The sequence below is a fragment of the Schistocerca americana genome, chromosome 4 (assembly GCF_021461395.2).
Source record: "Schistocerca americana isolate TAMUIC-IGC-003095 chromosome 4, iqSchAmer2.1, whole genome shotgun sequence".
Classification (NCBI taxonomy): Eukaryota; Metazoa; Arthropoda; class Insecta; order Orthoptera; family Acrididae; genus Schistocerca; species Schistocerca americana.
In genome coordinates, this window is record NC_060122.1 from 619,743,015 (window position 1) to 619,768,525 (window position 25,511).

General features: G+C 44.0%; 1 protein-coding gene and 1 pseudogene across 1 annotated transcript in view; both read right to left on the reverse strand.

Moving 5' to 3' along the window:
• LOC124612820 (peptidyl-prolyl cis-trans isomerase B-like) overlaps positions 1 to 20,373 on the reverse strand; it is a 56,436-nt gene extending 36,063 nt beyond the window's left edge. Inside the window, exon 1 of the mRNA XM_047141240.1 lies at positions 20,194 to 20,373. Within this exon, the coding sequence (XP_046997196.1) occupies positions 20,194 to 20,358 (165 nt within the window). The 5' untranslated portion in view covers positions 20,359 to 20,373. The remainder of the gene's footprint in view (positions 1 to 20,193) is intronic.
• Positions 14,697 to 14,814, reverse strand: LOC124614374 (annotated as a pseudogene).
• Positions 20,374 to 25,511: the final 5,138 nt, after the last annotated feature.

Below are 25,511 nucleotides of genomic sequence, written 5' to 3' on the forward strand. Positions count from 1 at the left end.
TTTTTCCAAACTTTCTTTTATAGAAAGCCTGCTATCAAGACATTGCTTTTGTTCAATTACTTTATTTATGACTGAACGTTTCTAAAACTGAAGACACTCGACCGTGCTCTGCACTGCAGTCAAGCTTTGGCAACGTCGTTCTCTGTTCATTGGCTTACTGTGTTTTGTGACGTCAGATGCGCAGAATGAACCTAAACTCGGCCGTCGTCGTAAATGACGCGCACTTTAGTCACCACCTTCGCTACTACCGCTGTCTAGCGGATTACGGCGGAAACATTGCGCGTTGTACATGCACACTGGTGCCAAACACAACTGTTTGAGTTGTTCTTTCATTTGACATATCATTTATAACCGTAAGTCTAATGTAATTATAAAGCGTTAAAACCCCGATATTCATTTATAAACACCCTGTAAATATGGAGACACCGCAAATACAACCCATTACCTCGCCAAATACTGTGTGGCATTCAAAGCAGCTTCCAGCCGTTTCGCAATGGATAAATAAAGGTCCTGTGTGGTTTTCAATGGAATATTATACCATTCCTATGGCAAAAGAGTGGTAAGTTCAGATAACGATGGCTGAGGTAGATAGCGATCACGCACCCTTCTCTCCAAAGTAGACCACGAAGGCCCAAAGTATTCAGATCTGGTGACTGCGGTGGCTAGGGGAGATACAACAGTTCATCTTTGCGCTCGCATAGCCAGTCCTGGACGATGCGTTCTGTGAGATCAGATACCTTGTCGTCTTGGAATCGAGCTTCACCAATGAGGTACAATCATCGTACAATGGAATGGACCTGATCAGTGTTACTGTCACATAATCTCTGGCAGTAATACGACTTTGCAGAGAATCCATAGGGCCTATGGAATACCACGATATGGCTGACCAAATCATCACTGAATCCCTGCCACGTTTCACACTTGAGACGTAAACTCGGTCAGTAGTTGGACATAATGTGAAATGAGACTCATCCGAGCAACTGTCTTTCTCTCATTGCTCCATAGTCCAGGTTTTATGGCTTCGACATCACGTTTTTCTGTTAAGGGCATTTGTATCAGTGATGAGAGGTACTGTAATTCTAGTTCGCCCTGCAATGCTTCGTGTTGTTTTGGTACTGCTGACATGGTTCGCGATTACGACATTCAGTTTTGCAGAGACTTTTTCATCTGGCGTCCTCTTATTTTTCGCCACAATCCTCTTCATTGACCGTCCGTCACGATCACACAGCATACAATTTCATCCGCGTTCTGACTTAACGGATGATGTTCTTTTGCTTTCTCTGTATGCGATATAAATCTTCGGTACGGTGTTTCCTGAAACAGCAAGCACTCTGGCTATCTTGGTTACAGAAGCACCCACGACACAAGCGCCAACAACTTGCCCACGTTCGAATTCACGTAACTCCGCAATAACATAAGAGTACCTGCAAATACACGGAACACTATCCTGACCACAAATGGCACTTCCAGCGTGTTGAGGACATTGCACAGGTGCCGAACGTGGCCAAACACAACCGTGCAACCTTCAGGCTCAGATAGCATCTGCATTTATGTTCAAAGATACATTTCTCCCGGCGTTTCCGTGTTTTTGCCCAACTCCAGTACACGATCCTGTTCTGACACATCAAATAGTCTCGTCGACGAGGACTTCACATGAGGGCACACATTCGATATATCGCTGGTACTCTAGATTTGCTATCCTACGAAGAAGCCTATTATGTGCAGTCCCGTAAAGACTGTGGGAAAGTTTACACCCACCCTTTAAAAATCGCTATTTATTGTTAACGTATATTAAGTATATACTTTTTAAAACAAATTGAGGGGTAAGTAGGGTCCAGAACCTGAAAATATCTTTTGGCATACTAGCAAAATGCACTTTCAATAAAGTGTACTACCGACACAGGGGTACTTTATGCCCACATTAAGAAATATTAAAAAATAGAAATTTCGTTATCTGTTGCTGACTTTTACTCGCAACATATTATTTAAGGAGACACTGGTGTGTAAGTAAAGTCCTGAACGTGAAAATATTGATATGACTTTCTTTAGGGAAATGAGATTTACTCCTAAGACATAAATATTTGGGTTAAGTTTATCTTGTAGCCTCTTGTAACCTCTGTCTGTATATTGAGCAAGCAGAAAAGGAAACAAAAGAAAAATTCGGAGTAGGTAATAAAATCCATGGAGAAGAAATAAAAACTTTGAGGTTCGCCAATGACATTGTAATTCTGTCAGAGACAGCAAAGGACTTGGAAGAGCAGTTGATCGGAATGGACAGTGTCTTGAAAGGAGCATATAAGAGGAACATCAACAAAAGCAAAACGAGGATAATGGGATGTAGTCGAATTAAATCAGGTGATGCTGAGGGAATTAGATTAGGAAATGAGACACTTAAAGTAGTAAAGGAGTTTAGCTATTTTGGGAGAAAAATAACTGATGATGGTCGAAGTAGAGAGGATATAAAATGTAGACTGGCAATGGCAAGGAAAGTGTTTCTGAAGAAGAGAAATTTGTTAGCATCGAGTATAGATTTAAGTGTCAGGAAGTCGTTTCTGAAAGTATTTGTATGGAAGTGAAACATGGACGATAAATAGTTTGGACAAGAAGAGAATAGAAGCTTTCGAAATGTGGTGCTACAGAAGAATGCTGAAGGTTAAATGGGTGGATCACATAACTAATGAGGAGGCATTGAATAGAATTGGGGAGAAGAGGAGTTTGTGGCACAACTTGACTAGAAGAAGAGATCGGTTGGTAGGACACGTTCTGAGGCATCAAGGGATCACCAGTTTAGCATTGGAGGGCAGCGTGGAGGGTAAAAATCGTAGAGAGAGACCAAGAGATGAATACAGTAAGCAAATTCAGAAGGATGTAGGCTGCACTAGGTACTGGGAGATGAAGAAGCTTGCACAGGATAGAGTAGCATGGAGAGCTGCATCCAACCAGTCTCAGGACTGAAAACCACAACAACAACAAGTTTATCTGAAAAATTTAAGACATTTATGGAATCTGGCAGAAGAAATAAATCTTTTCTTCTAAATTTTAAAATATAAAGTATTTAATTGACTAAATTACAGTTTTTTCAAAAAGTGGATGTTTTGTACCTCCCCCGCCCTCCGCCCCCCTCCCCCCCCCCCCCCCCCGGGTATTGCGAGGATTAACGTACAAATCTACCAGAGTGTTCTATTGTATGCCAAAAACAGCTGAAAAATTGGGAGAAGACTTATCAACGAACAGTTGCCCACTCGTGTTATGATCTCCTATTAAATATTAGGATGGTGCATCACTTCGTAGCGTTTTTCTTTTGCTTGTTGGTACTTCAGTTGCTATGGGTCTATTTATCGATTTTCATTTTTTATTTGTTGTTCACTATTGCTATTTAAGTTTGCGTATCGTCATTTGGAGATAGTGCGAGGAGCTGTGGACGCTATAAAATGGGGTGCTAAGTGCAAAAATTGGAATATTTCCGACGTATTCTTCTGTTTGAGGGGCGACAGCAGCGGAGGCATCCAGAAACATCTGCATCGTGTATGGGGAAAATGCTATTGGACAGAGCACAGCAAGAAAATTGTTTTCTCGTTTTAAAGAAGATCGTTTTGACGTTAGTGGCTCTCCAAGTCCAGGAAAACCTTCGGGATTTGATGAAGAGCGTTTAAACGCATTCATCACAATTATCGACGTTAGTGTACTCGAGATATGATCAATTTACCATCGTGCGCCATTTGCACGCAATGGAGAAGGTTCAAAAATCGGGTGCGTTGGTACCACATGCTCTAAGCCAAAATCACAAAAATCAGCGGGTGGTCATATGTGCATCTCTGCTTGCACGTTATCAGTTGGCTCGTGAAAAACAGCGACAATTCCTATGCTGTATCGTTACTGGTGGCGAGAAATAGTTTTTTATGCTAACATAAGGAAAAAGCAAGAATGCTTGAGCCCAATCAAAGCAGCGCCTTCCCATGGCTATGCATCTGGTGGAATAGCAACGGAATGGCGGTCTACGAAAAGCTTCCCCGAGGTGTAACCATCACTGCTGATATTTATTGTCAACAACTGAGATGCCTGGCAGGTGCAGTCCAAGTACAACGACCAGGAAGACTGTGTGAAGTGATGCTACTCCACGATAAGCCCCCCCCCCCCCCCCCCACCAACCTGCTACACTGACAAAAACACTGTACTGTAATTGGGTTGGGAAGTCATTCCGCACGCACCTTATTCTCTTGATCTTGTGCCCTCAGATTTTCACTTTTCCCGCTCTCTCGAACAACATTCAAGGAACTTCCTTTCCGGATGAAAATGCGCTCCGAACCTGACTCGACAAGTTCTTCGCTCCAAACCACGTGATTTCTACAGTCTGAATGCTATACCAGCGTTGGTAGATTGTTGTAAATAGTGAAGGAGGGTATGATATTGATGAATAAACTCTCTGATATGTGTCTGTTGTGTAACTTATGGAAAAACGCTACGAATTTATGCAGCGTTCTAATAGCTCTAATGGCTCTAAGCACTATGGGACTTAATAGCTGAGGTCATCAGTCCCCTAGACTTAGAACTACTTAAACCTAACTAACCTAAAGGCATGACACACATCCATGCCCAAGGCAGCATTCGAACCTGCGATCGCAGCAGCCGCGTGGTTCCGGACAAGCGCCTAGAACCGCTCGGCCACAGTGGGTGGCACCTAATCGCTGATGTGATGTAAAGTCACGACTTGTTATCCTGCCGAGAAGCCTGTTACGTGCAGCCGCGAACAGACTGTGAGGATGTTGCGTCATACTGACTACTCCAGTGCAACAAGTACGTGAGAATACTCCAGCAGGCAGGAGAGTCATTCCAGTTATTGAAAATGAAATTCGTGAACTTACCACATTTAAAGGATCTACGTACAATATTACTGATGGGGTAAAATGTGTATCAGAGTAACTGCAGATAGGACACAAGCTGCGGTAAACCTTACATGTTTTCTAATGTTATTCACTGAAATGATCTTATGCCATTATTACACCGCAGACCCCATATGGGTTTTTTTCTCTTTGACGCCACTTCGGCGACTTGCGTGTTAACGAATATGTGACGAAATTATGGGGACAACGCAAACACCCACTCCTCGAGCGAATAAAATCTCCGACCCGGCCGAGAATCGAACATGGAACCCTGCAGTGTAGAGGCAGCGACGATAGATCACGTGCTGAGGACATATTTTCCACTGACTGATTTATGCTGCGTGTAAACGATAGCTTTGTAACGGACCACAGTTGCGTAGGGAAAGTTGAGGCGAACAGTTTGATACAGGACAATTGTCAGTCCGCGAAAAAACCTCAAATTGGCCTACAAAAGCAACCTACGCTTCGGCGCATGCGCGCTGCGTGAGATTCTGAATATCCTCTTGCCTCCTTATGCCACCATCTTAGTCGGTCATATTTTTATATATATTTTTTTATTTTGTTAACATTAGTAATTTTAAGTTTTTCATTTGGGTAATGAAAGAAAACCAAGTTTTGTAAACGTTATGCAAAGGCTAATTACGTTTACATCTCGCTCTAAACTTAACCCTTACAAGCAGATCAGTGTCACAGAGAGACGGCCAGAGAAACAGAACAATTTAATTGTTAATTTTACAATGATAAAATTAAAAAAAAAATTGGTTCTGATGTCAATTTTACGGTCTGTAAGTACAGGAAGATGGTGTGTTTAATATTCAAGGACGATTTTAGCCAGAAGAGACAAGAATTATTTTCAAACGGTTAACACCGACTAACTTGTAATCCGGTGGATTGAGTGGGCAAGAGAATAGTCAAAACCTCAGGCGGCTTTTGTAGACCACTATGAGATTATTTCGTTCATTGATAGACCTCAAGTGTGCTGTATACAACTGTTCTTCTCGACTATCCCTACACCAATGTGGTACGTTGTAAACAGTCATCGTTCACGACCAGTAGATTGCGTTAGAAATTTACCACTGTCATGGAGATCGCCAGGCGGGAATCCTCGTTTCCAACTGACCTCGAATCTACGTCTGCACCTACGCTCTGTAGATCGCTGTAAAATGCGTAACAGAACGTACTATTTATTGTACCACGTGTTAATGTTTCATTTTGTTGTATTCGAAGATGGAGCGGTGGAAGAAAGATCGCTTACACGCCTCTCTAAGTACGTTTACAAGGCCTCCCAAATCCGGTTTTCGGTAAACCGATTTCCCAATACCGCATCCGATTGGTCAAGTAAACACTCCACTATCGATTCTGAGAACGTGGGTTTGTCTGCCGGATTTTGTTTGGATTAAGGGACAAGAAGTTTGAACTCACCACGAAATCATTCAGTTGCATAATTTAATTAAAGAGAATTTCGTTTTCACTTTGATGTATAGAGATACGTAAGTGCTGATATATTCATTGAATTAGCGAAGTCGATCTGACTGTCAACGCTGCTAAATTCTGCATAGCTGCGTAATTTGTTTTACTTGCAAACGCTCTCGTACACCATCAATCGCCCTCTCAGTTTGTGAACGGCTCCAGACACCGAAAGGCGGTTTTTGGCAAACGACAGTACGCACAGGGGCACATATTTTTTGCGTGATTAATACTTTTGCATGACACAAGATACCAAAGCATGGATGATTTTCTTTTTTTTACATGGAAAAAAATTTCTTTAACAGCATTCGAAACAGAAACATCGGAAGACGAGGAGTGCATTGTTATAACACTTCTTAATGTTGACCGTGAAACTTTCGCAAAACAGTCTGGAAAACGTCCTGAGACAAGCGGGAAGGCAGCAGGAATCGACTACTGCTGAGTGAAAAACGCCGGCCGGTTTGGCCGAGCGGTTCTAGGAGCTTCAGTCTGGAACCGCGCGAACCGGTACGGTCGCAGGTTCTAATCCTGCCTCGGGCATGGATGTGTGTGGTGTCTTTAGGTTAGTTAGGTTTACGTAGTTCTACGTTCTAGGGGACTGATGACTTCAGATGTTGAGTCCCATAGTGCTCAGAGCCATTTGAACCATTTGAGTGAAAAACGCGAACAAGCGTGGCTCCCATAACAGACTGTCGTTATATGCAGCAAGAAGGTAGAATGAGACTACCAGTATAAAACGTATCTCCTCTTGGCCCTGCTTTCTACGTCAGAGATACAGGGAAAGCTACGACTGTTGTAAATGGAGTTGTGTGCTAATGTTAGGAAAACTATTTCAAACTTTCGTCTGTCATTATGTTTAAGAAGAATTTTTTTTTAAATATATACGTTTTCGACATATAATTTTTCATCAGTACCGAGCCTGACAAGAGACACCCACTGGGCGGGGTTTAGATCGCAGAACTGGATTCACTATCACTGCTTCTCAATTTTAGCAAATTTTTTAGATCAGTTTACGAAACGTTTTGACGCATATATTAACAAGCTTTTTAACATTGTACTCGTATTTTCAAAAGCTTTCCAATGCAGTAAAGGAAAGTATACCGTCACATTAAATACAAAATGCTTGCTTCAGTGTCGGTTTGATACAAGTGTGAAGAGAATTAACTATAAACAAAATTACGTGCCGCTGTGCGCACTGTCATTTTCCCAAAACCTCTTTTCGATTTGTAGAACTCTCACGAAAGACAAGGGTTCTTACGCTTGCGCGACACCCCTACACAAGTCGTCCCAGGAGGAGCGATCACTATTCAGAGATATGACAAGAATGATTATTCGAATCAAGTAAGTCTAGTAAACATGGGCTCTAAAATGCATACCTTAAGTGTTATAAACACTTGTTTAGTAGAAGAAATGTGTTTCACAGCAACGAAGACTAACAAGGGCTCATAGCTCCAAAGATATACATTTGAGAGCCCATGTTTATCGGACCTTTTTTCTTGTTTGGCCCATACTACCACCAGAAAAAGTATCGAAAACAGAGAGCTTTCAGCAGAATAGAGGGCGTCTCACAGTAGCGAAGATGTTTACTCGACTTGTTTCTTCTTATTTCAGTATGCGTTTGCGTCTACTGTATTTCATTCGTCGAACCCCCGCCCCCCCCCCCCCCCCCCCCCACACACACACACACACAATTTTGTAGTCTTTTTTCTGTTACCCTAAAAGACACACACATGAACGGCACGTCTATAGTGAGATGACAAAGTCATGGTATACCTTCCAGTATTGTGTCGGGCCGCCTTTTGCCCAGCCTAGTGCAACAACTCGACGTGGCATGGACTCAACAAGTCGCTGAATGTCGCTGCAAGCATCCTGAGCCATGCTGCCTCTATAGACGTCCATAATTGCGAAAGTGTGGCCAAATCATTCGCTCGAGCTTTGCAGAGTGTTCTTAAAACCAATCGCGTACAGTTGTGGCCCTGTGATATGGCGCATTGTCATCCATAAGAATTCCATCGTTGTTTGACTGCAAATGGTCTCCAAGTAGCCGGACATAACCATTTCCAGTCAATGATCCGTTCAGTTGGGCCAGAGGACCCAGTCCATTCCATCATGTGCACACCACCAGCTTGCACAGCGCCTTGTTGACAACTTGGCTCTGTGTCTTCGTGGGGTCTGCGACGGATTCGAACTCTCCCATCAGCTCTTACCAACTGAAATCGGGACTTACTATGCCACGATTTTCCAGTCGTGTAGGGTCCAACTGATATGATCACCAGACCTGGAGAGGCGGTGCAGGAGATGTCGTGCTGTTAGGAAAGGCACTCGTGTCGGTCGTCTGCTGCCATAGCACGTTGACGTCAGATTTCGCCGCTCCGTTCAAATGGTTCAAATGGCTCTGAGTACTATGGGACTCAACTGCTGTGGTCATAAGTCCCCTAGAACTTAGAACTACTTAAACCTAACTAACCTAAGGACAGCACACAACACCCAGCCATCACGAGGCAGAGAAAATCCCTGACCCCGCCGGGAATCGAACCCGGGAACCCGGGCGTGGGAAGCGAGAACGCTACCGCACGACCACGAGATGCGTGCCGCTCCGTCCTAGCGGATATGTTCGTCATACGTTTTACATTGATTTCGGCGATTATTTCACGCAGTGTTGCTTGTCTGTTATCACTGACAACTATACGCAAACGCCACTGCTCTTTGTCGTTAAGTGACCGCCGTCGGTGACTGTGTTGTCGGTTTTGAGAGGTAATGCCTGAAATTTGGTATCCTCTGCAGACACTGTGGCTCTCAGAATACTGAATTCCCTAACCATTTCCGAAATAGAATGTCCCATACGTCTTGTTCCATTTGCCATTTCGCGTTCAAAGTCTGTTAATTGTCGTCGTGCGGCCGTAATCACGTAGGAAACCTTTTCACATGAATCGTGAGTACAAATGAAAATTCCGCCAATGCACTACCCTTTTTATATCTTGTGTATGCGATACTACCGCCATATGTATATGTGCATATCGCTGTCCCAAGACTTTTTTCTTCACCTCAGTGTAAAACCCAAAACCGCAGCCGCAGCTGATTTTCATAGATGGTTCAAATGGCTCTGAGCACTATGCCACTTAACGTCTGAGGTCATCAGTCGCCTAGAACTTAGAACTAATTAAACCTAACTAACCTATGGACATCACACACATCCATGCCCGAGGCAGGATTCGAACCTGCGACCGTAGCCGTCGCTCGGCTCCAGACTGTAGCGCCCAGAACCGCACGGCCACTCCGGCGGGCGATTTTCACAGAGCGACCTTCAGTTGTCGAGGCTACAATGCTACACCCAGACCAAAGATGGAGAAGTTAATTCACATCCTTTTTTTGTGAGGGTGTGGAGCAGCAATACATGACTACTGTTTTACTGCCGATTAATTTTGAACAACCCATTCTCCGACAAGCAATTTTGAGTTGCAAGCTACTTAGACGTAGGAGATTCCTGTGGCCTTTAGACAGTTGCACTACAAGTCACGAACGGCTCTCCCGGAGACGGTATTATGTGGTACCTCGCTTTCTGAACACACCGTGTCCAGCTACGTAATTCTGTACTCTGTGAATCATAATTGGGTGTACGGTAGACGGCACTTTTATTTTACCATATGCGCTATTTGAATGAAAGTATCCGTACACCTACTCGTAGCAGTAAACATGGGGTGTGTCCATCCATCGCCTTTCTGACGGCTTGAACTCTCCTGGGGGGCGGGTGTGTGTGTGTGTGGAGGGGGGGGGAAGGGCACTTGCAGTGATGTGTCTGAATGTCTATGGAGGAATGGCAGCCCATTCTTCTTCAAGTGCAGAACCAGAGGAGGAGATCTTGGACGCTGGAGTATGGACGCAAATCAAATGGTTCAAATGGCTTTGAGCACTATGAGACTTAACATCTGGGGTCATCAGTCCCCTAGAACTTAGAACTACTTGAACCTAACTAACCTAAGGACATCACACACATCCATGCCCGAGGCAGGATTCGAACCTGCGACCGTAGCGGTGGCGCGGTTCCAGACTGTAGCGCCTAGAACCGCTCAGCCACTCCTGCCGGCAGTGTGGGCCCAAGTTGACTTTCAAACTCATCTCAAAGGTTTCCAGAATGAGATTTTCACTCTGCAGCGGAGTGTGCGCTGATATGAAACTTCCTGGCAGATTATAACTGTGTTCCGGACCGAGACTCGAAGAGGTTTGCAGAAGAGCTTCTGTGAAGTTTGGAAGGTAGGAGACGAGGTACTGGCAGAACTGAAGCTGTGAGGACGGGTCGTGAATCGTGCTTGGGTAGCTCAGATGGTAGAGCACTTGCCCGCTAAAGGAAAAGGTCCCGAGTTCGAGCCTCGGTCCGGCACACAGTTTTAATCTGCCAGGAAGTTTCATCTCAAAGGTTTTCCATTTGGTTCAGGTCGCGACTCTGGACAAGCTAGCCCATTTCAGAAATGTTATTTTCCACAAACCATTGCCTCACAGATTTTGCCTTGTGACAGGATACATTGTCATGTTAATACAAACTATCAACGTCTCTGAACTGTTTCTTTACTGTGCGCAGTAAATAATGCCGTTAAATGTGTTCATATTCTTCCACATTTAGCAGTTTCTTCAGCGCGATTACGAGACTACACGCTCACCACGGAAAACACTCCGGCCCAAACACCAACACCTTCGTACTTCACTATTGGCACTACACACGACGACAGGTAACGTTCTCGAAGTATTCACCAAATTCAAACCCTTTCGTCGGATTGCCGCAGAGTATAGCGTGATTTACCACTCCAATCCACACGTTTCCAGTCATCCACTGTCCTATGGCGTCGCTCGTGCCCAATCTCAAGTGGTGCTTAGCCCTGACTACAGAAATTTGTGGTTTATAAGGAACTGCTCGATCGTTGTACCATATTCTTTTTAACTCCCTATAAACAGTCATTGTGCTGGCTGGACTGCTGGTTGCAAGATGGAACTCACAAGTAATTCCTTTCACTGATTTCATGCTATTTTTACAGCCACTCTCTGTAGTGCTCGAGAGTCCCCTCTGACAGTACATGTGGTCCACCTGGTCTTGTTTTAGCTATGATCGCTCCCTCACGTTCCTACTTCAGAGTCACATCATCACCAGCTGACAAGGGTCGCTCAAAAGGTTTGAAATGTCCTTGATGTATTTGTTATTCAGGTGACATCCACGTTCGAATCGCTTAGCTCTGCTGACTGACCCATTCTGCTGTTATTGCTGCTTTACTGACAACACAGTATTCCCCGCCTTCTTTCAACTGGCGGGCCAGCCTCTCGTGACAAGGATGGTTTGCAGCTGTTCAGGAAGAATCCTCAGGACTTCAAGCGTCATTTCATAACCGTGCATGACACATGGATACATTACTGTACCCCTAAGACCAAACAACAATCTAAACAATGGGTTACCAAGGGAAAATCTGCACTAAAAAAGACGAAGACCAGTCCTTCGGCTGGAAAGGTTATGGCGACTGTCTTTTGGGATTCGCAAGGGATAATGCTCATCGACTATCTGGAAAAGGGTGAAACTATTACAGGTACATATTATTCATCGTTATTGGACCGTCTGAAAACCGAGCTGCAAGTAAAACGCCGGCGATTGGACTGCAAAAAGGTCCTTTTCCATCACGACAACGCACCAGCACACACCTCAGCAGTTGTGGACGCAAAATTAATGGAAATAGGATTCCAACTCGTTTCACATCCCCCCTATTCTCCAGACTTGGCTCCCTTGGACTACTATTTGTACCCTAATTTGTAGAAATGACTGGCAGGACAAAAATTTTATTCAAACGAGGAGGTGATTGCAGCAACTAATAGCTATTTTGCAGACTTGGACAATTCCTATTATTCCGAAGGGATCAACAAATTAGAACAGCATTGGACGAAGTGTATGAGTCTAAAAGGAGACTATGTCGAAAAATAAAAAAAGGTTTACCCCAAACTCGAAAGTAGTTTTTATTTTTACACGGACTTTTCAAACGCCCCTCGTACATAGCCTTCAAAATGGCGTCTGTAATAGAGGTGCGTTCCAAGCAGAGAGCTGTCATTGGGTTTCTTTTAGCGGAAAACCAGAGCAACGCACATATTCATAAGCATTCCCATAATAGCACCAAATTCGCGCAAAACTGTCCTATTTCCTGCGTGCTGGCCGGTCACTTGTAGCTGTGACTCCTGAAATGTTGGAATGTGAGGACACTCTCATTCGAGGTGATCGACAGATCATAATCAGACACCTCGCTGCACAACTGAACGTCTCCGTTGGTAGTACTGACACACTCGTACAGCAGGTGTGTGCCCAATGGGTTCCTTGACGCCTAACTGAATACCGCCAGCGGTTCTAGGCACTTCAGTCCGGAACCGCGCGACTGATATGGTCGCAGGTTCGAATACTGCCTCGGGCATGGATGTGTGTATGTCCTTAGGTTAGTTAGGTTTAAGTAGTTCTAAGTTCTAGGGGATTGATGACCTCAGATGTTGAGTCTCATAGTGCTCAGAGCCATTTGAACCATTTTAACTGAAGACCATGAAGCGTAATGAAGGACTACCATTGCGGAATTGCCTGCACGTTAAGAGGCTGCTCGTGACAATTTTTTGTCGATCCTCGCCACAAGCGATGAAATGTGCGTTCATCACTTCGAACCGGAAACAGAACCGCATACCATGGAGTGGCCCCACATCACCTGTCCTCCAAAGAAAAAGTTCAAAGCCACAGCCTCAGTCATCGCGAAGGTCTTCTGGGACACTAAAGGAATTATTCTTTTTAGTGTCCTCCATCACTGTGTAACGACTAGCTCGGAAGTGTATTGTGCGACCCTCAAGAAATTCAAGAAACGACTTTAACGTGTTCGTCGCCATAAAAATGAAAACTTCTCCTTCTTCATGACAAAGCCAGGCCTCGCTCAAGTCTGTGCACCCGAAAGAGCTCACAAAACTTTATTGGGCTGTTCTGCCTCATCCACCCTACAGCCCAGATGTTGCATCTTCCGATTTCCATCTGTTTGACCCAATGAAGGATGCACTCCGCGCGAAGCAGTACGTAGATGATGGTGAGGTTATTGGTGCAGCAAGACGATGTCGACCAGTAGAGCTATACCAAGCGGGCATATAGAACCTCCCAGCAAGGTGGCGCTAGGCCATCGCATTGATTTCAAAAATGGTTCAAATGGATCTGAGCACTATGGGACTTAACATCTATGGTCATCAGTCCCCTAGAACTTAGAACTACTTAAACCTAACTAACCTAAGGACATCACACAACACCCAGTCATCACGAGGCAGAGAAAAATCCCTGACCCCGCCGGGAATCGAACCCGGGAACGCGGGCGCGGGAAGCGAGAACGCTACCGCACGACCACGGGCTGCGAACCATCGCATTGATGAAGATTATGTTCAAAAACAGGGATCTGAAATTACAATGAAATGAATACCCTTAGCTGCATACAGCCGTTGATATAAGTCAATGGGGACAGTCCTGCTTACATGGCAGATGCTCTATCCATCTAAACCACCGAGGACACAGAGGACAGTGCGACTGCAGGGACTTATCTCTGGCACGACTCCCGTGAGACCCACATTCGCAACTTATTGTCCCGCACTATATTCATAGCGCCCCTGCCCATTATACTCATTACTCGCGGCTTTACTGCCGATTCCCGTAAGAATTCGGACACTGTTTGTGCATCCGTATAGAAGAAGATGGTCACATGGCCGGTGACCCCTAACTATATATATATATATATATATATATATATATATATATATATATATATATATGAAGATGATATCTGTTCTTTAGGACATGTCCGAAAAAACAGTACCATCTTCATATATATACAGGGATTTTAGCCAAAAGAATGGGGAATAACACGGTGTATTGGAATCTTCAATAAAACCAACCTGCTTTTGGAAAAAAGAATGTGTTCCATTACTTACTGAACGCTCCTTGCATGAGATGACTGACTGTAGCTGTGACTTATTAGCAGTGAAGTAAGAGGGAAATGCAGAACCTTACAGTGTCCTACATTAAGAGTTAGTTGCCAGTCTTCGCAACAGATTGATGCTTTGTCGGCGCCTAACAGAATGTTACTGTAAATTTTAACTTAACCTAACTCCTTCCGAATAGGCCATGAAGGCCCAACGGTACTGACCGGCCGTTGTGTCATCCTCAGCTCATAGACGTCACTGGATGCGAGCATGGAGGGGCATGTAGTCAGCACACCGCTCTCCCGGTCGTATGTCAGTTTCCGAGACTGGAGCCGCTACTTCTCAATCAAGTAGTTTCTCAGTTTGCCTCACAAGGGCTGAGTGCACCCCGCTTGCCAACAGCCCTCGGCAGACCAGATGGCAACCCATCCAAGTGCTACCCCAACCCGACAGCGCTTAACTTCGGTGATCTGACGGGAACCGGTGTTACCACTGCGGCAAGGCCGTTGGTACTGTAAATTTTACTGGATTGAGTTTTCCTATAGATAACTGCATTATCTGCCAAAAGTATGAGATTGCAGCTAAGACCAATAGTCAGTAATATAGAGGGTAATTCCGTGATGTTACAAATTTTAAGGAATGAAAGAAATGGGTTAATGCATCGATTTGAAGTAATGGATCCTGGTCAAGAAACGAATGAGTCAAAAGTTATAAGGGAAAATCGTTCTGCTACCTCTGGCGATCAGCAAGCTCTCTGTTATCCATTTTTTTGGAGGGGGTAGTATGGACCAAAACGAAAAAAAAAATTGTCTAATTAACAAGGGCTCTGAAACGCACTCCTTAAGAGCTATGAACCGTTGTTCAGTGGAAGATATGAGTTTCGCACTAGCAAAGATGAACAAGTGATCTTAGCTTTATACACATTAGACCCCATGTTCACTGGACATTTTTTTCCGTGATTTGGTCCATACTACCTCCTCCGAAAACATGGAAACAAAGAGCTTGCAGTGGAAGAGGTCCACTGTCAGAGATATCAGAAGGATTTTCGCTTATAACTTTCGACTCGAACGTTTTTGGACCAAGGTCCCTTGCAACAAATTGATGCATTTACCCTTTTTCATAGTCCCTGAAAGTTTGTATCATCATCACGGAATTACTCTTACTAACACGAACAGCAAAGGTTCTGTCACACTCCTCTGGGACACGCCAACATTTGTGGATGAATCTCCATGAAGGATAACGTGCTGGATCGTGCCTGTCAGAAAAGTATCGATTCAGTCGCAGAGCTGGTTATACATCTACCGGAAACGTATTTTCCTTCGAACATCTCGCAATGGAACTGAATGAAACGTTTTTCGGAAACCTAGATTTTGGTTCAGCACCACATCGACGCCCTGCAAATGCGCAGGTTGTTAACCCAATTGTTGCAGAGGCGAAGAGCTTACTTTAAGTAGAGAACTGGTACATGTAAATGGTGACGTAGTTTCACGCGGCGGCAGTTTTGTACAATGTTTCTCGGTTTTCTTGCCGCATCGGATTTGTTTGTATATTCAAGCTTCCAACGACTTCTCTGTCGACAACGTCAGGAGTTAACTGTCGTACTAATAACGCGTGTTGTACTTTCGTACCTAGTTGGCAAAATTACGCGATGAAGACGTCACGAAATCTCGGAATTTGCGTAAGCTAACAGAGATTATGGTGATGACTGCGATGGAAGAACATTGCTAGGGATACCGATTCCATTATACAGGGTGTAAATTTTAAGTCGACAAACCAGAATAACACGAAAGATAAGCTTCACATGAAAAAACGTGTATAATCCAAAAAAGTTGAGTATGTTCGAGGGGGACATCTACTGATGCTAAAATTAGCCCGCCACCCCAGCCCCCTGGGGATGGAGCAGGAGGCAACTTTAAAATTTCAAATGGGAACCCCCATTTTTTTATTGCAGAATCAGATTCTTCATACAAAACTACGTACATTTGTGTCTTAAACATTTGTTTCGATTCTTGGTAGTTGGCGCTGTAATTCAAGAAAATCCGTGTTCTCATTTTTGGCGTTGAAAATGGTTACGGATAAATAAAAAAATACTAATTTACTTCGTAAATTTTGATTCGCTAAAACTAAAACTCTCCCTCTCTCTCCCCCATAGAGTGGGATTTGAGAGAGAGGAATTAGAGTTTTACAAATGTTGACACAAATATTAATTTTTTCCACAGATATTTGGGTCAACATTTGTAAAACTCTAATTCCTCTCTTTCAAAACCCACCCTATGGGGAGAGAGGGAGAGTTTTAGTTTTAGCGAATCAAAATTTACGAAGTAAATAAGTATAAGTATTTTTTATTTATCCGTAACCATTTTCCACGCAAAAATGAGAACAGGGATTTTCTTGAATTACAGCGCCAACTACCAAGAATCAAAACAGATGTTTAATACAAAATGTACGTAGTTTTTTTTAACTAGAATCTGATTCTGCAATAAAAGATGGGGGTTCCCATTTGAAATTTTAAAGTTAACTCCCGCCCCACCCCCAAGGGGCTGGGGTGGCGGGCTAATTTTAGCACCAGCAGATGTCCCCCTCGAAAATAATCTACTTTGGATTCTACACATTTTTTTGAGTGAAGCTTATTTTTCGTGTTATTCTGGTTTGTCAACTCAAAATTTCATCCTGTATAATGGAAGTGGGAAGTTCACCTTATTCTCTGCAGCCTTTCAGCATCCAGCGCTGGTTTCTATGGGCCTCTAAGGGTATAGCCGCTGTCCAGGTAAAGAGGTTGTCGCTGGTCCTGATCTCAACGGCTTCGTTGATAACAGAATCCCAGTAGATAGATGCATGGATTAAGATTTTCTTTTCATCAAACATAACAATATATTCGTTTATAAGGCTGCGTGCGGCAACAGCACATTCGTAAAAATCGGGATATTTAATGTGCCGTCGGCGCTCTGTGCAGCATTTCCAAGTCTAGGTCGACGTTGCGTCTAAAATCGAGACTAAGAAGCAAAATTTCTATTTTTGTAGCTTTGTTTGAAGTTCACGGAATCCAGCTTAAGCTCACTTGTATTTTTCGGTGTTTGATATTTATGCTAATAAAGAAAATGGTAGCTTAAGTTCGGCGTTCTGGTCCTAGACCGTCCAATCGGGTACGACCGACCGCCATGTCGTCCTGTGTCAATGGCATCATAGGATGTGCTCAGCACACCGCACTCCCGGCCGTTGTCGAGTCTCTTGTCCTTGGAACCGCTACTACTCTCTCATGTAGCATCTCTGTTGGCCTCGCGAGGCTGTGTAGCAGTGATGGCGCTTATTGCTGAAACAACCGACTTTCGGTTTTCTTCCACGCCTGTTTAACCTGGATGTTGAAACCGCTCAAAATAACCGGTTTCTGAAATATCGGATTTTCGGTTTTTTATTCATATTGCTTCCCGCAACTAACGTAGAAATCGAACAGAGATTGAAAAATTTTGACTTTCTCAGTTTCAAGATAGAATCAAAACATGAAATGAAATAGGCAAATAAAAGAAAACTTAGTCCGTCCACCGTTCGTCGCCTTTCTCGAAAAGTGATAATTGGTTGAATACTACAAAAAAGTCACCAGTATCCTTTCACTAATTCTAATTTTTTGTAACTCTGCTCGAAAATCACGCTGTAATCGGGGATCAGGCTAGTATTTGGTCATTACGAATAGTCACTGCTAAAGAGTGAGAACTGAGCTTGAAGAACTCTGTTTTTCGCGTTAATTTGTCAGTGTTCAAGGGCTACAAGCAGAGAAAGGTATATTACGCAGACACACGCAGCAGATCAGCAACTTCTATTCTTACTGTGTGCTATGAATGAATTGTTAAGTTTTAATTTATTATTATTACCATAATTTCCTTCCACTTATATTATTTCGTAGAAATGGCAGACAAATCCTAAGTGTTTTAAAGCAAGTGAAGCATTGTACTTCATTGCTAAGTCACGTGGCAAAAATATTTCCAGACTAGGGTTGGTGGCATTCTGCAATACAACGCATGTCCGGAGAAGAGAGCAAGAAACTCCTGTACAGACCAGGTGGGGCAAGTCGTGCGCACTGCACGTTAAATACGTCCCCTAAGCCACGACACACGGCAACAGGGACATTATCGTCCCAGCAGCGCTGTACCAATTCTTATCCCATGTGTTTGTTGCTCGTCTCTGTCGGAATTGTTAATAACGTAGCACTGTTTGCTTTTGCCATTTTCTATATTAATGCAACACTTCCAACCAACGCAAATTTTACGGTTAATAACTATTCCTTTTTACAAAAAACGATTTACTTAAAATAAAATAAATAGCATTGCTCCCATGGCGAACTGATATTTCGGTTCTTTACTCGGCTATCAGCAAAAGCTAAAATAACATTTGTTATAAAAGAGCTCAAACAAATACCGGAAAATAACGGTTATTCAGAATTAAAACACCGGTTTCAATTTTTCCATCCCTAGGGTTCACCCCGTTCCAATCCTCCCACTAAGGAAAAATTCTATGCAGTGCCAGGAATCGAACCTGGGTTCTCTGCACGGCAGTTAGCCGCGCTGGCCACTGTTTTCCGTTATTGTTATCATCATTTGGTTTGAGCGGATCTCACTTGACCTCTTCAAGTTGATCGCTGAATACTTTGCTCATTTTTATTACTATTATTATTATTATTACAGAGAGCAGGCAGCCCTCTGTCCGAACACGCTGAGCTGCCGTGCCGGCTACTAAGGGTGTCTAAGTTGGTGCAGCAAATGGTTCAGATGGATCCAAGCGCTGTGGGACTTAACACCTCGCCCGCATCTCGTGGTCGTGCGGTAGCTTCCCACGCCCGGGTTCCCGGGTTCGATTCCCGGCGGGGTCAGGGATTTTCTCTGCCTCGTGATGGCTGGGTGTTGTGTGCTGTCCTTAGGTTAGTTAGGTTTAAGTAGTTCTAAGTTCTAGGGGACTGATGACCATAGATGTTAAGTCCCATAGTGCTCAGAGCCATTTTTTGAACTTAACACCTCAGGTCATCAGTCCGCTAGAACTTAGAACTACTTAAACCTAAGTAACCTAAGGACATCATACACATCCATGCCCGAGGCAGGATTCGAACCTGCGACCGTAGCAGCAGCGCGGTTCCGGACTGAAGGGCCTAGAGCCGCTCGGCCACAGCGGCCGGCAATTGGTGCAGCATCTGTTTAATTTTTTTGGGTCGTTCCGAACAGACACGGAATTCAGTCCATTTTCCGAACGCCAGCAAAATTAGAGCAAACTTAGTAAAAGCTAGCGTTGGTCTCGGTGTTCCTGCACTTTTATAAAATTACTTGCGAATTCAGTAGCAGCTACATCGGTTAGTGTTCACGGAAGATTTCAGCGCACTGCATAGGGCACTGACGCCACATTAAATACCGCGGTCTTGACAAACTTGCCGTTGCCAAGCACAGCCTCGTAAAGAAACGTTTGAAGAAAAGTTCTCATGCCGTGCACCTTCCTACCGGGATTCTATCATCAAAGAAGCCGCCGAGATCAGAATAAGCAATAACTTTTACTCGGATAGCGGCTGAATTTGTATCCTTTGTGGTGCCTGGACATCGGCGCTTGATGCTGAATGCACAGAAAGAAATAAGCCGTTTTCTAGCATCTAACGGATTGGCATTCTTACTAACGTTCCTCCGTCACAGAATACATATCATTTCTGGTATCATATGAAAGTTACTTTACTTCGTGACGCCCCTGTGACGTAATTCGGCCGACTACACGCGAAAGTACCACATGGCCAGTTAGTACGACACTTAACTCCTGACGATGAGCACAGCGGAAGTCGCTGAAACAGTGGGTACAGACACAAAAAAATGAGGCGGCAATAAAGGAACATCTGTCCGGGTACAGGCAGGGAGAGCACACGCACCTGGACTGCTGTGCAGAGCAGGAGAACGGCCAGCAGCAGCAGGGGGTGTGCGCGCGCCGACGTTGCCATCTTGACTGGCTGGCTGGTGGCGAGCTGAGGCAGAGGGTCCCGCGACTGCCAGCGTAATCTCGTTAAGGCTGACGTCACGTGGTCGCGGCCGCACATCCACTCACACAGCCACACACATTCACACACGCCGAGGGAGCGCCAAAGCACAGGCAGTGGGAGGCCCACGCGTTGCCGGCTGGAATGCGACTGCCTAGCAGCGAAGGGCCTCATGCACAGTGGAGTCCCCTTCTCAGCCACAAGCAGGGAGGCGCGAGCGGAGGGGACCCGAGTGGTGTCCGCCGAGGTTTCGTCTTAGGAACTTGTGCACGTTAAGGGCCTTTCATCATTTAAATTGCCAGTGGCTGAGCGCATTATACATAGTAATTCCGTAACAATCTTACAAACTTTCAGGGATTATGAAGAAGGGTAGCTGTATCAATATCGGTAAGGTACCCTGATCCGGATTCAACCGAGACAAAAGGCATAAGCGAAAATCGGTCCCATAGCCCTGACTGTAGAATACATACAGGGTGGTCCATTGATAGTGACCGGACCAAATATCTCACGAAATAAGCATCAAACCAAAAAACTACAAAGAACGAAACTCGTCTAGCTTGAAGGGGCAAACCAGATGGCGCTATGGTTGGCCCCCTAGATGTCGCTGCCATAACTCAAACGGATATCAACTCGTTATTTTTAAATAGGAGCACCCAAATTTTATTACATATTCGTGTAGTACGCAAAGAAATATGAATGTTATAGTTGGGCCACTTTTTTCGCTTTGTGATTGATGGCGCTGTAAAATAGTCACAAACATGTAAGTTCGTGGTATCACGTACCATTCCGCCAGTGCGGACGGTATTTGCTTCGTGATACATTACCCGTGTTGAAATGGACCGTTTACCAATTGCGGAAAGGGTCGATATCGTGTTGATATATGGCTATTGTGATCAAAATGCCCAACGGGCGTGTGCTATGTATGCTGCCCGGTATCCTGGACGACATCAGCCAAGTATCCGGACCGTTCGCCGGATAATTACGTTATTTAAGGAAACAGGAAGTGTTCAGCCACATGTGAAACTTCAACCACGACCTGCAACAAATGATGACGCCCAAGTAGCTGTTTTAGCTGCTGTCGTGGCTAATCCGCACATCGGTAGCAGACAAATTGCGCGAGAATCGGGAATCTCAAAAACGTCGGTGTTGAGAATGCTACATCAACATCGATTGCACCCGTACCATATTTCTATGCACCAGGAATTGCATGGCGACGACTTTGAACGTCATGTACAGTTCTGCCTCTGGGCACAAGAGAAATTACGGAACGATGACAGATTTTTTGCACGCGTTCTATTTAGCGACGAAGCCTCATTCACCAACAGCCGTAATGCAAACCGGCATAATATGCACTATTGGGCAACGGAAAATCCACGACGGCTGCGACAAGTGGAACATCAGCGACTTGGTGGGTTAATGTATGGTGCGGCATTATGGGAGGAAGGATAATTGGCCCCCATTTTATCGATGACAATCTAAATGGTGCAATGTATGCTGATTTCCTACGTAATGTTCTACCGATGTTACTACAAGATGTTTCACTGCATGACTGAATGGCGATGTACTTCCATGATGAATGTCCGGCACATAGCTCGCGTGCGCTTGAAGCGGTATTGAATAGCATATTTCATGACAGGTGGATTGGTCGTCGAAGCACCATGGCCCGCACGTTCACCGAATCTGACGTCCCCGGATTTCTTTCTGTGGGGAAAGTTGAAGGATATTTGCTATCGTGATCTACCGACAACGCCTGACAACATGCGTCAGTGCATTGTCAATGCATGTGCGAACATTACGGAAGGTGAACTACTCGCTTTTGAGAGGAATGTCGTTACATGTATTGCCAAATGCATTGAGGTTGACGGACATCATTTTGAGCATTTATTGCATTAATGTGGTATTTACAGGAAATCACGCTGTAACAGCATGCGTTCTCAGAAATGATAAGTTCACAAAGGTACATGTATCACATTGGAACAACCGAAATAAAATGTTAAAACGTACCTACGTTCTGTATTTTAATTTAAAAAATCTACCTGTTACCAACTGTTCGTCTAAAATTGTGAGCCATATGTTTGTGACTATTACAGCGTCATCTATCACAAAGCGAAAAAAGTGATCCAACTAAAACATTCATATTTCTTTACATACTACACGAATATGTAATAAAAATTGGGGGTTCCAATTTAAAAAAACACAGTTGGTATCCGTTTGACCTATGGCAGCGCCATCTAGCGGGCCAACCATAGCGCCATCTGGTTTGCCCCTTCAAGCTAGACGAGTTTCGTTCTTTGTAGTTTTTTGGTTTGACGCTTATCTCGTGAGATGTTTGGCCTGGTCACTATCAATGGACCACCCTGTATACTGGTACTGTTGTTGCTAAGACTATGGCGTAGGAAACTTCCAGAGGTATGGATCAAAACAAGCAAGAACGGTCTATTAAACATGGGCTCTAAATTGCATACTTTAATATCTATGAACACTTGTTCATCTTAGCTATTTTGAAACACTCTTCTTCTGCCGAAAAAAGTGCTCGTAGATCCTGAGGTATGCCTTTTAGAGCCCATGTTTAAGGAGATTTTTTTCCTGTTTTGGTCCATACTACTGCCTCTGAGAATTGTATAATCTACAATCTTAGCTGCTACAGTACCAGTACATGTATTCAACTCTGAGAGATTGTTGTTGTTGTGGTCTTCAGTCCTGAGACTGGTTGGATGCAGCTCTCCATGCTACTCTATCCTGTGCAAGCTTCTTCATCTCCCAGTACCTACTGCAACCTACATCCTTCTGAATCTGTTTAGTGTATTCATCTCTTGGTCTCACTCTACGATTTTTACCCTCCACACTGCCCTCCAATACTAAATTGGTGATCCCTTGATGCCTCAGAATATGCCCTACCAACCGACCCCTTCTTCTAGTCGAGTTCTGCCACCAATTTCTCTTCTCTCCAATTCTATTTAATTCCTCCTCATTAGTTATGTGATCTGCCCATCTAATCTTCAGCATTCTTCTGTAGCACCACATTTCGAAAGCTTCTATTCTCTTCTTGTCTATACTATTTATCTCCACGTTTCACTTCCATACAAGGCTACAATCCATACAAATACTTTCAAAACGACTTCCTGACACTTAAATCTATACTCGATGTTAACAAATTTCTGTTCTTCAGATACGCTTTCCTTGCCATTGACGGTCTACATTTTATATCCTCTCTACTTCGACCATCATCAGTTATTTTGCTCCCCAAATAGCATAACTCCTTTATTACTTTACGTGTCTCATTTCCTAATCTAATTCCCTCAGCATCACCCGATTTAATTCGACTACATTCCATTATCCTCGTTTTGCTTTTGTTGATGTTGATCTTATACCCTCCTTTCAAGACACTGTCCATTCCGTTCAACTGCTCTTCCAAGTCCTTTGCTGTCTCTGACAGAATTACAATGTCATCGGCGAACCTCAAAGTTTTAATTTCTTCTCCATGGATTTTAATACCTACTCCGAACTTTTCTTTTGTTTCCTTTATTGCTTGCTCATTATACAAATTGAGTAGCATCGGGGAGAGGCTGCAACCCTGTCTCACTCCCTTCCCAACCACTGCTTCCCTTTCATGCCCCTCGACTCTTATAATTGCCATCTGCTTTCTGTACAAATTGTAAATAGCCTTTCGCTCCCTGTATTTTACCCCTGCCACCTTCAGAATTTGAAAGGGAGTATTGCAGTCCTGTCAGAGATATCAGAATGATTTTCGCTTATAACTTCCGACTCTGCCTTTTCCTTACCAGGGTCTCTTATCTCAAACTGATACAAAAATGGTTCAAATGGCTCTGAGCACTATGGGACTTAACATCCGAGATCAGCAGTCCCCTAGAACTTAGAACTACTTAAACCTAATTAATCTAAGGACATCAACACATCCATGTCCGAGGCAAGATGCGAACCTGCGCGGTTCCGGACTGAAGCGCCTAGAACCGCTCGGCCACTGCGTCCGTCCAAACTGTTACATTTACCCTTGAATCAATGAAAATTTGTAACATCATTGGGGAAGTGCGTAGGTTTCCGCAGCCAGAGTCAATCTGAATGATATAACTTACGATATTTTTTTACTTTATCCACGGCAAATAGTTGGTGAAACTTGAAACATAGTCGTTGTTTCTTACAACGCAACATTTGCTGCTGACACTAACGGTGTCCCTATATTCAATTCTTACCCAATACGTTTCGAGAAATGATTCCCATTATCAGGTGCCTTCTTAGGGTATTATGGCATGTTCACGTGATGTTCCTGATATGTGTGAGTTGCTGCCGTATTCTGGTGCCTTTAGAATTTCTTGTTCTCCTCTTATGCAGAAACTCACAGATACACTGGAGAGAAAAACTTAAGGACGGAATTAGCCTTAGCGTGGTATCTGACTATCAGGTAACATAGCTCGATGAAACCGCTTTAGCCTGATATCAGACTGCCGGGTAACATAGCTCGATGAAACCTGGACCGTACCTAGAAAGAGCTGCTACAAAATAGTACAGAATATACCTGACACAAATAGGCGATGTTCCGAACATAAATGCCAGTTTTATTCAAAGGTAATAATTATACCGAAGTCACCGCGACTTTGGACATTACAAAAGTCGGGACATGGTTCTTAATGGGGCAAGTGATCACCACGGACGGCAGTACCAGGGGCGTTGGAAAAGTCCGTGCAATTCCGAGAGATGGCACCACCGGCGCATATCGAGGTCGTGTTTAGTTAGTAGCATCTTCGCAAAGAACGCACAACAAGTTTCAGCCATATTGGTCTATTTCTTTGGGTTTGGCATTTGTGTGAATCAAGGAAGACGAGTGATTATCAAAAAATGGACGAAAAAGAACTTCGTGTGGTGATTAAACATTACTTTATGAAAGGCAAAACGCCTCAGGAGACTGAAGAGAAGCTTGATAAACATTACGGTGACTCAGCACCTTCGATTAGAACAGTTTATAAGAGGTTTCAAAATTTTCGGAGTGGCCATATGGGCACAAGTGATGCTGAACTTTCTGGACGCCCTGTGGAGGTTACGACTCCAGAAAGCATTCATAAAATCCATGATATGGTGATGGATGACAGGAGAGTTAAGGTGCGTGAGATTGCTAGTGCTGTCGGCATCTCAAATGAACGAGTACATAATATTTTGCGTAAACATTTGGACACGAGAAAACTATCTGCAAGATGGGT